General features: G+C 41.3%; 1 protein-coding gene across 3 annotated transcripts in view; it reads left to right on the top strand.

The window, feature by feature from the left end:
* kmt2ba (lysine (K)-specific methyltransferase 2Ba) overlaps window positions 1-16,861 on the top strand; it is a 28,507-nt gene that overhangs the window by 6,236 nt on the left and 5,410 nt on the right. For 2 of the 3 annotated variants that reach the window (XM_058619817.1, XM_058619816.1), the window contains exons 4-28: window positions 91-171; window positions 518-674; window positions 3,335-3,611; window positions 4,366-4,427; window positions 4,551-4,766; window positions 5,337-5,440; window positions 7,722-8,546; window positions 8,825-8,938; window positions 9,324-9,470; window positions 9,612-9,704; window positions 9,819-9,936; window positions 10,152-10,265; window positions 10,639-10,829; window positions 10,920-11,021; window positions 11,149-11,259; window positions 11,344-11,420; window positions 11,639-11,781; window positions 11,994-12,079; window positions 12,451-12,585; window positions 12,746-12,904; window positions 12,994-13,111; window positions 13,250-13,328; window positions 13,526-13,686; window positions 13,900-14,061; window positions 14,201-16,448. In XM_058619817.1, coding sequence (XP_058475800.1) covers window positions 91-171; window positions 518-674; window positions 3,335-3,611; window positions 4,366-4,427; window positions 4,551-4,766; window positions 5,337-5,440; window positions 7,722-8,546; window positions 8,825-8,938; window positions 9,324-9,470; window positions 9,612-9,704; window positions 9,819-9,936; window positions 10,152-10,265; window positions 10,639-10,829; window positions 10,920-11,021; window positions 11,149-11,259; window positions 11,344-11,420; window positions 11,639-11,781; window positions 11,994-12,079; window positions 12,451-12,585; window positions 12,746-12,904; window positions 12,994-13,111; window positions 13,250-13,328; window positions 13,526-13,686; window positions 13,900-14,061; window positions 14,201-16,448 — 6,080 coding nt within the window. The remainder of the gene's footprint in view (window positions 1-90; window positions 172-517; window positions 675-3,334; window positions 3,612-4,365; window positions 4,428-4,550; window positions 4,767-5,336; window positions 5,441-7,721; window positions 8,547-8,824; window positions 8,939-9,323; window positions 9,471-9,611; window positions 9,705-9,818; window positions 9,937-10,151; window positions 10,266-10,638; window positions 10,830-10,919; window positions 11,022-11,148; window positions 11,260-11,343; window positions 11,421-11,638; window positions 11,782-11,993; window positions 12,080-12,450; window positions 12,586-12,745; window positions 12,905-12,993; window positions 13,112-13,249; window positions 13,329-13,525; window positions 13,687-13,899; window positions 14,062-14,200; window positions 16,449-16,861) is intronic. The other variant, XM_058619818.1, reaches the window with a different exon arrangement.

The following is a 16,861-nucleotide window of genomic DNA, read 5'->3' as shown; positions in this document are numbered from 1 at the left end:
TTCTGTTTCAGTTTCATATTTTTAGGAATATAATATTGTCATTCTGGTTTGTTCTTAAACTGTTTTTCTTTAATATTTCTACAAAAAAAGTTGGGCTCCAAAGAGTCACAAGGCCCAGTGACTGAGAGGAGGAGGAGACTTGGTGCATCCCCAAAAGATACAAGTTGTCAGGTAATGCTTTTAATTAATATGTTTGATTAAATTGGGTGGCTGCATGTGTGCATGAGTGTTCCCTATTTCATTTTATATGTGTACCACTGTCTGCAACACAGACACTCATGGGGAAACTCCAGAGAAATGCACAGTATGAAGGCGCTGAGCTGTGACAGTTGAGCAGAACAGAAAAAATAATGATTTTGTTTGTTAATAAGTGAGAAACTGGAGTTGAATAAATGTCAACTTTGAAATAAATGGGAAGAATTCTGTAAACATAGATAAAATGTCATGATGTAGCTGTTTTAACTAATTGGTTGTTCATTTACCCCCAAGCATTTCTCTGTTTTTGTTTATTGTGCAGGAGCAGCCACTGGGTGGTCCCAGGATCAAACATGTCTGTCGGGCAGCAGCAGTGGCTCTGGGGCAGCCACGTGCCACGGTGCCGGATGATATTCCCAGACTGAGTGCCCTGCCACTGCACGAGAGAGAGGGCATCACCTTCTCACCAGCTACTGAAGGTACAGTGTATCGGCAGAAGTGAACGTCTATTTGAATTTAGTTTAAAGGGGTATTTTGCAATGCACTGTGTGTGTGTATAGGTTATGGTTTTAACTGAGGTATAATTATAAGGGCTCCATCATACTTTCTGGGTTCCATGTCTGCAGAGAGCGGCTTTGCAAATTGCCATGCCGGGGTGGGAATCACAGGGTACCTGTGATACGATATTCAATTCATGGTCCACGATACCAAGATTCTGTGATAATCAATGTATTGCAAGCCAATCATATAGCGATACGTCACAATATCTGTCCAACTGAAGGAAACAAAAACGTCCATGAAAAGATAAAATTGCAGGATTTCTCTATTTATTCACAACATGGAGAATAAAGTGCATAAAGTCTATGTTTTGAACGTAGATCGGGCATCTCTTAATGTAGCTTTCTCCGCCATTATCCCGCTGTAAATTCCTCTCCTCGGCCAGGTAACTTCTGTTCAAGTTTCACTCATTAATTTGAGCCGCTGCAAGAAGACATGACGTAGCAACAAAACTTTACTTTAGAGCGCTTTAATTTATTAATTAAAATATCAATATTTGCCCTGGCGTATCGACTATCGTATTGCACATGGAAGGTTGACAATACATCACCAAATGCATATTTTTAACCCACCCCGAATGCCCTCGGTTCCATTCATCCTGCATGAGAGTCCAAGCAATGTAGTATTTCGCACATGCGTACTCAAATTCCATTCCATTAGTCATCTGTCAGCCCTCTTTTGTATGTCCTTGTATTCTTTAAGAGCCGAGTTGTACGTACTGTCGGACGACCTCCCATGATCTCAAGCGAGTTTCCATGGCTGCCATCTGCTTCATTGTCTGCTAAAATTTCACACGGTTGTGTATTTGAACAGGCTCAGTGTTTCCTCTATCGTTAAGTTGGAGCAACATTTGTTTTATTTCAGTTTGTGAGCTTTTGTGTGCAACTTTGCTGTTGTGGGGACATCCTGGTGTGTTGTAATTTGTATGTTGCTTTCACTGAGGCGTGAATCCTCCTCTGGTCTCCTGTACACAGCGCCAAAGGTTTCAAAGTGAAAGAAAACCTCTGCAGGCACATGGATGCATAAAGTGTGATCTGGGCCCAATAGTAATTGTTGTTTTGTTTTGTTTTTTACAGTTTTAGTAATACAGAATTCTTTTAAAAGTGTGTTCACATTCCCAATAGGTTGCAGGAATTTCCTCACTGTAAACTTTGTTAATGACTAATACAAGTTCTGTGTATTGGTAAGTTGTATATAAAGTCAGATGTGTGTCCCCTTTCCTTTGGAGCAGCAAAGTGCACCAGCAAACCCAAGAAGTGGAAGCAGAGCAATCATGGCCTTTGGTGCCCTGAAAGTCCTGATGCTGCTAACAGATGCACTGAATGTGCTCGGTGACAGCTAAATATAATCGGGTTGAAATGCCCAGAAACTGACACCAAGGAACACACAACACAAAAGAAAACCAAGTATATTTTCATCTTAAAACGGTCTTAAGTAAATGTAACAAAGCTTCAGATTGCTGAAGTGTATATCATTCAAAAGCCCATAACCTCCCAGTATATATATAAAGGTGTGGAACCTCAGCTGTAGTAATTACTGCAACCCTGAAATAGGCAGAATTGATCCAGTATATAACCATGATCTGGTAGGTGAAATGTATTTCAGTCCATTAATACTCCACTGGCTTTTTCCATTCTTTAGCTGCCATTTTGTTTGGCAAAGCTGCGCTGTAGTTTATTTTAAACTGGCATAAATAAATTCCTGCAATTATAAACACAATCAAATCATAGAACAATTTTATTTTGGGAATAATAGCACAGTTTTATTGCTTTTGGCCATTTTAATTTGCTGAGCAAGAAACTGCTTTGTTAGCTCAATGTAGTTGTTACTAAAAAATATTTGCCAGCAAAAAATATCTTTTGTCACACACAGATTAGCCACCGCTGTTGGAAAGCTATACCCAACACTGGTCGAGTGAGCATCACTCAGTATAAGGTGAGGAAGTGCTGTTTGACAAATAGATTCACTGCCCTGAATCTTTTCTCCTAATGAACACATCTAGTGCTGTTGGGGTGGGGTGGGTTGGGGGGGGGGGGAGGCAGAGCCGTACACCAAGTTCTACATTATTCTTTTTTCTTTTCCTTTTTTTCCTTTATGCCACGACTCACAACCTCTAAGTATGTGAAGTTGCTTTGTGTCAGCTCACATGAACATGTTACCACTAAAAGATGCAGGATGCATTTTCAAAACTACTTTATTTTATTTATGGACTTATTTTTTCTTAATAGCCATAAATATTACGGGAATTCTTTCCAATTTTCACCAATGGATTTCTCTCAGACTCCTGATGTGTTCATTCTAGATTGATTTCTGGATGTCCAACCCTGAAGGGAGCCACTAGTCACCACCTGTAGTTATAGAAACCAAGCTTGTTTATTGGACGGAAGACCAGTAAATGAGAGTAAATGTGTACAGAACACCCCCAAAACACCGCATTTAGAGCTGTAATGTTTTCTCCAGACTGACTAGTAAGTTTTGGCATCTGAAGATGTCGCCCCTTCACATCATGTGTCTGTATTGATTGTTGTCATCTGTGTTGGCGGCAGCTCATTTACTCACCCACTCTGTCTCTCACCCGCAGATGTGGCAGATGACGACGAGGATCAGGGCAGAGCTCAGTGGGCTGCCACGCAGGAAAACATCCAGCAGCGGAGGAGAGGAAGAGGAAGAGGGAGAGGGAGAGGAAGGGGCCGCAAGGTCTCAAGGAAGATTCTGAGTCGCTATAAATCCAATGGAATTCGCTCCCGTCGTTGTGGACATTGCAAGGGCTGCTTGATCGAGGAGGACTGCGCCAAGTGTGTCAACTGCCTGGATAAACCTAAATATGGAGGGCCCAACACTAAGCGGCAGTGCTGCATGTGAGTCAGACAAATCATGAATTTATACAATTGCTGATTCTAGTGACAAAACAGGAAACTTTTACAAGCTCGGCACCTAAGTGATATGATTCTTAATTAGTCTCACTGTGGAACTGTAATGTCAATCAAACTGTGCATTCTAGTGCAACTTTAAATTTGCCCCAGTAGTTTGAAGGTAATTATTTTGGGGAATAAGCTCCCTGGTGAGTTCTATAAAAAGATCAGTATCACTCATATCTTGTTTTTTTTTTCTTACACTTTATTTTTGCATCTTTCATACAAACAAGCTAAAATGTGCTGAATCTTCAAAATGGCTCGAAGGCAGATTTTACATTTACCTTTGGAGAGAGCTAGTTCACACTTTTCAGATCCAAAGATGAGCTCCTCCTGGCAGTATTTCTTATTTATCATTCAAACACGAGTGTGGTAGCAACTTACTCCCAGCAAGAAAGTCAAGAACCATCCCTCTCCAAAAATGTCACAATGTTGATTTGAGGATCGACAGCACTTATCATCCAGCTGTCAAATTTGAGGGATAAAAAGTAGCAATGATGTTATTTTTATTTTGTACTAAGAAGCAAAGCCTCAATTTGTGTTTTTTGAACATGAAACTTGATGGTGCTTTTTATTTCTTGCTGGTAAATCAAATTATATTTTACAATCAAGTTCATCAAGACAAGTTAAATAAAGATTTTATAGATGGGTACATATGAGCTTTACTTTGGACATGTTACAAATACTCCTCTGTTCTCAGATATAGGAAGTGTGACCGGATTGAGAGAGCAAAGATGGAGCGCATTTTCAGACCACTGAAAGGTATGTCTCTAATGCTGTAATTGTATATGAATATGTCCCCTGATTTATTTGCACTAATTCTAAGTAAATCTAAAAGGACATCTTACAGTGCGCATAATTAATAATGAGGCTTCCGTTTCTCAGTGAAAGCGAGGCAGTACTCCGGCGGCTCCATGTCCAGCAGTGAGGATGGGAACTGGGGAAATGGAGCAGACGAGGGGTCGTCCTCCATGGTGGCCGGGGTCAGGAAACAGTCCCTGCGTAACATCACACCGCGCTCGTACAGTAACCTGCTGAAGTCCGAATCCGAAGGAGAAGAGGAGATGCCTGAAAAATCGACAGCTCCTGCTAGCAACCAAGGTAGTAAAGCTACTTTTATGTTGATCACCATTTTCACTGGTCAAACAAAATTCACCTGTGTGATTGTGTTGAATCAGCATTCACTCATGGGTGGAAGCCTAACCATTACTCTTTGCAGCAAACCTTACTTTTTTACAATTAGGGACTATGTTTAGTCATTTTTATTTCATCAATCAGAGAATCTGAGTAATGGACTGAGAGACCAACGATACAAACTAGTAACCACTAACATTGTCACTGAGTTCCACAATGGTGTTGTTTTCTTTCTTCGCTCGACTCAAATTGGGACTGTTCATGACATCACAATGCACGGGTGTAAAAAAAAAACAAAAAAAAAACACCACAGGTTAGGACAACCACTGGCAATGGGAATGATGTTAATCCCTTTTTTTTGCAGCTTCACCTGGTTTAAGCAATAAATCTATTTTTAATGTTGATTTAGCAGAAAGTGAACTGAAGCTGACTGTTAATTTTTAAGGCTTCTTAGTGTTTGGTTTTGAGTTGCATAAAAAAAAAATGTATTTGATACATTTTCACCAGAATTAAAAAAAAAAAAATTTTCTCTTGGAGATCCTGCGTCTCAAGATGTAGCACCTAACGACCCTCCATCTGAAGTGTTGAAGCACCGCCGGCTGCTCTCCAGAGGAGTGGTGAGCAGACCCAGAGCATACAAGGTAAAAACATCCAGCAGATTTTCCTTCTTGTTCAGTGAGCGACCTAATCAAGCCTGGGTAAATTGTAGTTCTTGGAAAATGGTTTTGTCCTGCAATGGTATTGCACTATCCAGATATGTGGTATTACCAAATTCAATTAATACAAAAAACAGTTGTAATTTTTTGTAAATACATTTTTATATATATGTTAAATTATTATTATGTTAATTTTTATGTTAAATAATAATCATTTGGACCGCAATCAAAACCCAACAGTTACTTCCAAATTATAGTTTTTCCAGGTCTTTATCTCACTTTCACTTTTTTCTGCATTTTCAACTTAAACATCTTTGAAATAAGTTTTTATAAATGAAGCCTTGCTTAACTTCTTTTTCTGACCTTTTGTTTTCGGTTTCTCCTTTTACGTTTACCACCTTGCATGCATTAACCTCAATGACAAACTCGACTTCGTTCCTGGTAAAATGCAGCCCGTTTATTTCTCCATTCATAATATTGATGGTGTTTCACACACAGTTTTTTATTTATTTGCCACAACTGTTTGACCTCCAGGTTTAACTTTGTCTACTCTCTAATCTTGATCTTGACTATCTCATCCAGAAGAAAAACCCTCCTCATGCTTCAGTGACAAATAGTTCACCATAAGGCCAACGGGCAACAGGTCTTTTTAATATTGTGCCGGGGTCAGATAGAGATGGCTGTGTATTTATAGTCGGTAAATAACACCACTATTTTGTCGCTGACATGCACATCTATATGCAGCATTTCTTCTGTCACATCAATTGCACAGTGTCTTGCTCAAGGACACTGACTTGAGGCCCTTGGAATTGAATCACTGACCTCCTGCAGAGTGGACAACCCACTTTACTTCAGTATGTCTGATCAGGAAGCCCCACCAATGCTTGCTTTACTCCACTAATTGCGATGTTGAAAGAGCTGTCAATTGTGCTGTGTGATAATTCAAGCTACACTCATCCCAGTGGCTGCACCACTTTATTCTCTGCTTCTGCTTCTGATTGAGTTTGGCATGTAAAACTCGTCAAGTTACATGCCAATGAATCCAATCCAAAAAAACACTTATTTTTTTTCTTCTAACCTTTAATTTTCTACAGCTTGAATCATCCGTCATAACCCCTATTTTTGATCATATTTGTTTTAAGATGTATTTATTGATTTGCATCAGTATTTATTGATGCAAGTTATCACATACACATGCACACACCAAAGACTTCTGTCTAAGATCATGGTCATTGGGTGCTGGTGTCACAAACTGATAATCTCAACATCCTCCATACAAAATGCACCAATAAATAGAAGCCAACATATTTTAAAGAAGCAGGTGTACAAAATCAACCATGTATCTATATTGACTTTGTAATTATATAGGCAACATGCATTTAACATTATTTTATGTTTTAAAGTAAAGTAATGCTGATACCTTACATAATATTGCGCTATGACTCATAATTAGCACAACTGATGTTTATTTTGCATCTTAATTGTTGTGTTTTTCCACACAAAAAAATCATCAGAATCCTAAAGACAAACAATTTTTTTTTTGTCAAACAAACTGAATATTTTCTCCTGAGCAGCAGCATTGTTGGGCCAGTGAATTCCTGCAGCACTGCAGATTTTCTTCCTAATGCTGTCGTGACAAACTTTTTGTCTCAAACAGTTGCAGTGTCTTTGGTTATATTCCATACTAATATTTAAAGGTCATTAGTGGAGACCCACTGTTCAGGAAATACTTTTAAAATATACATCTAAATGGAGTACCTTCATGAATTATTCTTTGAACTGCAGCTAGGGGTACATGCAAGGCTCTTTTAAACATACCGTATGTGTGTGAGTGTCAATAGATGAACACCTTTACACAGTTGTAATCTGGTGTTCTTTTGGTGGTACTGTAGTTGTAAAGCAGCACTGGAAATATGAAAAAAAAACTAACAAACTAATAACGCCACTTTGCCATTAATCTGTCTTTAAATGTTGTTAACAAAATGCTTTACCCTTGATGAGCTTTGCTTTGCTGTTTGTTTTGCAACTTCTTTTACCTTTTCACCTCATCACACCTGATTATGTATCTATTAGATGCATTTGCTAAATTCTATTTCACCTTTTCTCACTTGTTTTTTTTTTGCCTAACACCCTTGATAAGTTTGTTGACCGTCCTGTTTTTCTGTCACACTGGCTGCTGTCGGTCACCGCCTCTGCATGCCACTACTGTTAGTGTCACTTTGGAACCTGTCTTGCTGGTTGGCTTAGGCAGTCCCCTCCTCCACAGGAACAAGAGAACATGGAAGTGATGGAGGCCCGAGAAACTTTGCCTGATACCAGCCTGCCCAGGAGCCCACTGCCGAAGCTGCAGCAGCAGCTAAAAATTCACTTACACCGTCTGCCCGATTTTATCCTGCAGTCTGGTCGTGCTTTTACACGGCAGTTGCCCAAGTGTCTGGATCAGTGTGCTGCACAGCTGCAACCAAAACAGTCCCAGCATGTAACGCAGCCCACCATTTCACATTCATCGCACTCCACAACTCAGTCCTTTCCAGATTTGCCGCAGTTTGTTACGCACCCCGCGCCTCCGATTTCCACACATCCCATAACAAACTCTCCACAGAAATATCTGCGGTTATATTTACGCCGTTTGCCCAAATCTGTGGTTCAGTCAACCGAATATAGATTATTGCCATCTCAACATCACCAGACACTGGTACTGCAATCGACTCTTAAAGAAGTTTCTACAAAGTTGTGTTTGCAGGAACAGACTGAGACACACAGAGATGACAAAGATAAAACTGTGCTGGTGCCGTCTCAGACTGTTGATCCAGACACAGAGTTACAGCAGGGCAAACGAGATGAGCTGGAGGATGAACGAGTGGATCGGCCCAAAGAAGAAGAAGAAGAGGAGGAGGAGGAGGAGGAGGAGGAGGACGCTTCTGTAAAAGAGACAGTGCTGAACAACTGTCAAACAACTGACACGCACTATGTCCTTCATTCCCAGAATCCTGCAGAGTGTGCATCAGCGAACACCCTGACCGGATTAACTAATGGATTTCCCAATAAAGGCCTGTTGCAGAACAAGTACAAGATCCGTGTGGACTTTAAGGTAGGTTGAGCTGTTTCCTTAAGCATACATGAGTAAATTGCTTTTATCTTGATGATACATTTAGTTAATTAAGTTACATTTTATTTTTCCAACACGTTCTAACCAGTCAATCACCAAGCTATTCTTGTAGGATTGTAACAAAGCTGCTTATTTCCACACATTTTAATAAAAATAAAACTTTGTCATATCATTTTTTGTACTCATATGGAAGAAAGCACTGATTGCCTTTTTAATGCTAGTTTGTTTGTGTATATTTTTCCTTCACTTGTGTCTGCCAGGAGGACTGTGCTGTCCAGAATGTTTGGCTAATGGGAGGCCTCAGTGTCCTCACCTCTGTCCCGACCACACCACATCCAGTTTGTTTGCTGTGTGCCAGTAAAGGACAACATGAGGTGTGTAACTGTAAATACAAACAAATGTCCGATAGGTTCAAACCATTGTCAAATACTGTAAATTCACACAATGCTCATGTAAGCCTCACAACTCCACAATCGCTCTGTTTTTGTCAACATGACAGTGTTTTCAAGAAAGCACCTCTTGAAAACTTGCAAAAGTGATCATTATGTCTTTAAATAAAACTGTTGGTTAAGATTATTATATTTAATAACTCAGCTGCTGTCTAGCATTTATATTTTACAGTTTAAACTCATTAGCCATCTTCTCAAGTTTAATATTTGTTGCAGTCTCCAGTAAACTGAGCATCAGTTGTTTTAGTTTATAACTCACCCCACCCCGTTGGTGCTTTCTGTTAAACGTAATCTTTTTGTCTGCCCTCAGATGATTTTCTGCCAGGTCTGCTGCGAACCTTTCCATAGTTTCTGCCTCTCGCCAGAAGAGTGCCCCCAGGAGGAGAACAAGGAGAACTGGTGCTGCAGGCGCTGCAAATTCTGTCACGTGTGTGGACGTAAAAACAAGACCACAAAGGTATGCAGCCCAGCAGAGTTCTCACGGCGTCAATCTACTGTACATGTGATTTCTTTGTTGACAACTGACAGAGGTGCTAACCTCGCAGATAAACTTGTACCTTCATAGATGTTCCCTTCTCTGTGTTTATTTCACTTGTAGCCCGTGTTGCAGTGCAGGCGTTGCCAAACCTCCTACCATCCTTCCTGCTTGGGACCAACATACCCTAAACCCATGAACTGCAATATTCCCTGGGTATTGCTTTTAATTACTTGAAACTCTCTGCGTATGGTCCGTACTTTGCATCATGAGGAAGTGTGCAGAGAAAGAACCCTCTCTGGACTTTCTGACTTTGTTGTATTTGTGCAGGTGTGCATGACGTGCATTCGGTGTAAAAGCTGCGGTGTGACTCCTGGTAAAACCTGGGACTTGGCCTGGAACCACGAGCAGGATCTGTGTCCTGACTGCACGTCTCTCCACAGCAAAGGTACGACATCAGCGTTAGTGGCAAAGCTTTCAGGAAATACTAAATACACGGTTCACTGGTAACAGCACTCTGTGACCCAGTAATAAGTTAACCTAACAAGTTCAATGGTGCTTAAGGGACGACTTGTATTTGTTTGCATAGAAGACACTCTGTCTGTGTACTGTATGTGCTAATGGATCACATGTGAGGTACTAAAGATCATGTTTTTACATCAGGTAATTTCTGCACTGTCTGCCACAAGTGCTATGATGACAGCAAACAACATTCACAGATGATTCAGTGTTCAGAGTGCAGCCACTGGATTCATTACACATGTGAAGGACTTTCAGGTGAGTGACTTTATTTAGAAATAATAATAATAGAAACAAAACCTTAGATCAGAGGATTTCACTCATAAATATCTGCTCTTGGTTAACAGGTTTATTATTTATATTTATAATAATAATAATAATACAGATGTTTTCCATCTTCATCAGTGACTACATATGGAAGAATTTCATGATTGATTGAGTCGAATTAGATTTTTCAAAATAAAACACCTGTGCTGTGTCAAATATCTCCTCACAGAAACACACTAAAAAATATCTAATATCTTGTCTTAATCATTAAAAGAAAACACTCAACCTGATTTATCAGTTTTACCAAATGTTATTTTGTAAGAAGCAGATGTTGTATCTAAAACTGTTTTATGTGTCACTGTAGAGGAGCTGTGTGGGTTGCTGTCGAGCCAAACGGAGGGTGTGCTTTTCACTTGTTCACCGTGCAGCCAGGACCAGGCTGGACACAACGGGTTGAAGGAGGAGCTGCAGAGCAGGCTGTTAGATGGGCTGGAGGAGGTGCTCATTGATCTCCTCTCCAGTGATGCCACAAAGCACCTCCACATCTGTAAAGAAGTAAGAGATATGTGCATCCACATGACAGACAATATGCTAGCAGTTGTAAAGGATTTCTTTGTAATTCATTTGGAAATCTTTGTCTTTCAGTGTCGGGAAACAAACAACTCAGGGTTTTTCAGGGAACAGCAACCAGTCTGTGATCTACAATTCATGGACAAGAAGTTTCAAGGGAATGGCTACAGCTCGATAGTTAGTATTTTCTTTATTATAATCTGTCAACACATTCATCTCAATGTTTTTTTGTTGCTCTTTCCTTTTTCGGAGACAATTTTTTTTGTTGGATAATCTTGATATATTTTCCCTATTCTCTATTCAGAAAGCTTTCCATATGGATTTCATGTCTCTGATGAGGAAGTGTCTGACGGAGGAAGAGCTTCTCCCTGAGGATCAGAGGCCAACTACTCAGGCCAGAGTGCACTATGTCAAAGTAAGTCTCCTCCTCACATTTGTTGAGCTGAGTCACTGAACAATGGATTGTCAAAAAATGTCATCATATTATTTTTTCTCACAGTTGCTGGAGCGAGTTTTCACGGGGTTTCCTGCACGTATTCTTAAAAAGTGGAACTCATTCTCTGAAGAATGTCCAAGGTACATTTATGACTAATAACATAATTGAATATACACGTTCTCATTATTCGCTAGTTATGTGCATTTTGTTGTTCTAATATAGTTGTGACTTCAGGTGAATGTTCATCCTAATTAAATGCAATTCAAACTATTTATACAATAAGTCTGGTCTCCACGCTGTGTCTAATGTCTTCTCTGGTCTTCCCCTCTGTTTGAATTATGTACCCGTCGCTCTGCAGTGGCATGCTCCCTGATGCCGTCCTCCCACCGTCTAAGGAGCATAGCTATGCACAGTGGCTGGAGAGGAAGCCAGGCTCTCTGTCATTTTCACTCGCTATGCAGCAGTGTGGTACATCCAACAGCTTCCCTCTGCATTTGCACGGTATGGAAATGACGTGTAATGTAGTCTGCTCTATATCATGTATGTGGTCTCAGTAAGAACATACACTTTACAAGTACATTCATCTCAGTTACAGATCACATCTGTACAGTTTATCACCTGCATGTACATTTTTATTTGCTGTATTGATTAATTAATGCTATTTTATTAGGTTTAAAAACAAAACATTTTAATTTGTCGCTCCTCCCTCACAGATGTAAAAGAAAACCCTGCATCTTCAAAGACTGAAGACATGAGGCAGTGTGCGCTGTGCCAACAATATGGAGACTACGCTCCTCGTGTGAGTTGAACTGCAAATAAAACATTTTCAAACCGTTTTTGCAATGTTGACGACAGGAAAGTCATTATAATATTCATATATTCAGAATATTAAGCAAGAATATTCAGTCCTAGTTTAAATAACCACAAAAGGAAGCATCAAATCCTTAAATGAAGCTGCAACATTTAAGCTTAAGTCTGTGAAATGATAATCAAGGAGTAAGAAACTTATCAGCTGCTTTAGAGGCTCTCTCCGTTTTTCACAGATAAATATTTGAAGACAGAAACGGGATGCATCGTGTGTACACTGCAGACGTCTCATGTTGACTTAATGTCCTGTAAAAGTTTGCCTCTTTCTGCTGCTTATTAAGCAAACTGTTTCTATTTCCATAGGATGCAGGACGCCTGTTGTACTTGGGACAAAATGATTGGGCTCACATCAACTGCTGCCTTTGGTCTGCTGAGGTGTATGAGAATAATAATGCTCTGTTGCAAGTGCACACTGCTGTCTCAAGAGGGCGCCACCTGGTAAGACATTGTCAGGAAATAAGCAGTTGCGATGTCTCTAGTGGTTTGATTGTTACTTTTCACTGTAGCAGTTGTAGGATCTTTTTTTCCAAACCTGTATGAAAACGACGATAATGGACATTAAGATTAAAACGTGAATGATTTTGTCCTTCATCATCAGCGCTGTGATCGTTGTGGACAGTCGGGAGCCACAGTGGGCTGTTGTCTTTCCACCTGCCAGAGTAATTTCCACTTCATGTGCGCTCGCGCCCAGAACTGTTTGTTTCAGCAAGACAGGAAGATGTACTGCTACAAACACAGGGATCTTGTCAATGCAAAGGTATTTTTGAGTTCATTTAGCCATTAAATGATATGGTTTGTCTTCATGTTGGTTCAGACCCTAATGATTTTCTTTACATTTCTTTCCAGGTGGTTTCTGGGAAAGGATTTGAAGTCCCTCGACGGGTGTTCGTAGACTTCGAGGGCATTACGTTCAGGAGAAAGTTCCTTACAGGCCTTGAGCCAGAAACCATAAGCATGACCATAGGTAAAAAAAAAAACATCTGTGTTGTCTGTAAACTACTGGTGTGTGGGTGTCTTTATAATGGCAACAAAAATATTGCTTTAATGTATGTCCTCAGAGTGCTGAACGCCCTCATTTATTTTTATTTCCCAACTTTTCCAGGCTCTTTGCAGATTCAGAAACTCGGTGTGTTGTCAGAGCTGTCATCTAATGGTAGAACGCTGTATCCTGTTGGTTATCAGTGAGTGGTCACATTTTTATGTCATATTTAGGTCATGGAAGATTTGTTAAAGACACATTACTTTGTAAGAACTTAGAACTCAGTTTGATCATTTCATTTATTACACTCTTGTTAACTACCAGTCTGTTTTATATATTTTTTTTTTGGGCATGTACACTCCATAAGACATATAACACACTTTTCTTTTTCCTTTTTAGATGCTCTCGGTTGTACTGGAGCACCGTGGACCCCCGCAGGCGCTGTAAGTACACTTGTAAGGTGACAGAAGTGAGTACACCACTCCCTGGTGAGGAGCAAGATCTGAGATGGGATCATGGAGAGAATCACACCATCGTCCACAGCCCCAAACACCACCGAGGTGAGGAGGATCCCACTAAAATTTTTAACCATTCATGAGCTTTAACACCCCCCCTCCTCCGCGAAAAAAGTTGTCATTTGATCTGCAGTGAAGATGACAGAAGACTTTAAAAACCACTCACTATATTACACTGCAAGTTATCAGTTTTTAACTGAAAAATATTCATTAGAACAACTTAATATAGTTGTGTGTTTTGTTTTTTTCTTATTACAGATATGGAGTCCCCAGATCGTTTAAGCTCCTCATCCAGCCCAATAAAGTCCACTACTCCATCACCAGACTCTAAACTGCTCTATAGCCCTGGATCTAAAAGTCCTGGTTACACACAGACCAGGAGACCAGCAGGAGGATCATCTCGGCCGCTCCCATCTCCAGGTAAATAGTGAAAATATAAGGTTTTCTCAATCATTTACCTACACAATGGCGTATTTATCTTGTTTCCAGTTTGAATTGATATATTTAAGGGCCTTCATGAGGCAAACCCCATCAATCTCTGTAATTTTGTGATTTTCAGGAGCTGCTCTGCCCAAATCACATCACATCTTGACACTAAGGGACCTGGAGGAGACCCGCCGCCCTCGCAGGCTCTCATCAAGAAGCCGCTGCAGTTCCTCTCCCACTGACAGCGACCCGTCTGCACCAATGACCCTTCGCTCTGGAGGCACCATCCACTCCAGATGTGCTCTGTTTGGCTCTCCACCAAGAACCTCAAGCTTTGGACTAGCCTCACCTCCTCTGTCACGGCAAAACTCAACATCACCAGTGTGGAGCTCTCCGCCCAGATCCAACTCCAGCATTTCTGCAGGGATGTCACCTCGGCAAGGAGTCATCACTCACTCCCCAAGAGGGAGACAAAACTTTAAGATCACAGCTCCTGTCTCTGCTGAGGTTCCCCATGACTTCTTGGCATCGTCTGAGGCAGAGGATGCAGCGGTGGCTACGACCAATGGGATCTCACTGGCGCCTGATAACTTAGAAGATGAAGTTGCCCACCTGATGTCCCAGGAGCTGCCTTACAATGTGTTTGACACTGACACAGAGGTAGCAGTGGCTTCCATGCTCAATACAAAGCTTGACTTTGATGAATCCCTGCTCACTGAGAACTTAGTACTTCACTGTGTAGCACAAGGTGGCCGAGGAGAGGTGGAAGGCGCAGCGCAGGATGTGGATATTCAGGAAAACAATCGGGAGAATGACTCTGAAGATGAAGACTCGAGCCATTACATTAAGTTTTCAAGGACAGTGGTGTGTGATGCAGCCAGTGGCTCAGATGCCCCTGATCAGCTCCCTTCCGCACAGACGATCTCACAGTTAGATGGAGCAGACAGTGGATCAGAGAGTAGTGAAAGTGAAGTGAGCAGTGATGAAAGTGATGACACTGATGTTCATACAGATAAGCCTACACCTACTAAACAACTGTCAGTTGCTCTAAAGAGGCTGGAGTCAATCTACACTGGTTCACAGTCAAACCTCCAAACCGGAACAACTCAGTCAGGGTTCCAGGAAAATTCTGCTCTTCTTGAATCTGACATGTCACTTCAGGAAGAAGAAGTTCCAATGAGATCTCAAAATGACGTGTTTTTACATTCTGACACTGGCCAGTTTGTCTCTAAGGATGGCTCTGTGGTGCATCATCAGCTTAACATTCAAGAGGATGACGTCGATGACAGCACCTCATCAGCTTCAGATTCTGTGGAAGGATTTAAAGATGATTTAAATGACCCAGATTACGCACCAGAATTCACAAGTAAAAGATCCCCCCCCATACCACAGACGAAAAAACCTCCCGCATTAAACCTCAAACACATCACGATACATCCTCCTCTACCCAAGCAAACTATAAGTAATGTATCCATTTCCCCTGCTGCTGCCACTATTTGCGCAGCTCCACGCACAGTCACATCCCCCATTGTGATTAATGGCTTAAACACTTTACCTGTGCAGGCTGGTGCCAGACAATGCAAAACTATTGCCATTCGATTGGACAAACCCAGTCCACAAAGTCAGCAGCAGTTGGTTGTTCCCAATCAGGCTGCAGCAACTAACTCCCCTCAGGTTCCTCCCCCTGCCCCTCCCCCTCAAGTTCTGCTGGTCAACCGTCAAGGTCAGATTCTCCTCAAAGACCCGAGATCGAACACTTACCAGATGCTCAATTCAAACTCTGCGGCTTATCACAAAATAAGCCAGATAGGCAAGATTCTCCACAGCAGTGGCGTTGGGCAACGACCTACCGCTCGAGTCATCGTTAGGCCTCGATCCATCCCCTCCTCCACAGTCACCCCTGCTGCCAGTAACCACACAACGCCAACTGAGAAAAAAATCATTATCAGAGTGATGCCCTTTAAAAGTGCAGGTACTTCTTCCGCCTCCGCAGCGCCTGCTTGCGTGCAGAGTATTCCTAAACCTATTATCTTAAACACAGAAAGAAGCACAGCTCAGGCCATCATTGAGCGAGCCATGGCTTCTCATCGCAACTCAGAAAAGACGACACCCACCATTCTTGGTAAACCTCGAAATCTGAAGGCCGTACATGAAAGATCATCCCATGTTCAGGACGCAGAGAAATCCGTTCAGTCCCCTGCCGCACAGTCGGCGTCGCCGAGTGGATTAACGTGTGAACCCAATGTGAAATCTCAACCAACACCTGCCCCATCACACTCGCAGGTGAGAGTCAAGAGAGTGTCATCGTCATCTGAAAGACCCTCAAGGAAGAAATCCAAGATGGACTTCTTGGTGGATCCCTCAAGTGAGCTGGACGCAAGGTATTAAAAAGATTTCTAATTCTTCTCTCGGCATCATTATAAAGACAGTAACTAAATATTACTAGTATAGTGATACAGTTACTGTAGTTAAAGTTCAGAGTGCAGACCCTGTATCTTGGGCTTCAACTGATTCAGCATCACATGCTTGGCACATTGCCTTGCGTATTTTCTCTCTATTGGACAGAGATGGACAATCTTTGAATTAATAGAGAGAAAGGAGGAATGAAGGAGTTATGGAGTCTGGTAGCAGTAGGGACTTCATAACCTCTCTACATAAATGTGTACCACTTCTCTGCACCCTAAAGTGCTGCGTTTGGTCCTCCACTACCGTTTTACTGTTGCATATCACACACTTCTGGATACTGGAATTCCCCTAAGTGGAGGAATAATGTATCTATCTATATTATCTATCT

The sequence above is a fragment of the Solea solea genome, chromosome 20 (assembly GCF_958295425.1).
Source record: "Solea solea chromosome 20, fSolSol10.1, whole genome shotgun sequence".
NCBI lineage: Eukaryota > Metazoa > Chordata > Actinopteri > Pleuronectiformes > Soleidae > Solea > Solea solea.
Note: the sequence above shows the minus strand (reverse complement) of the source record. Positions and strands in the feature narration are given on the sequence as shown.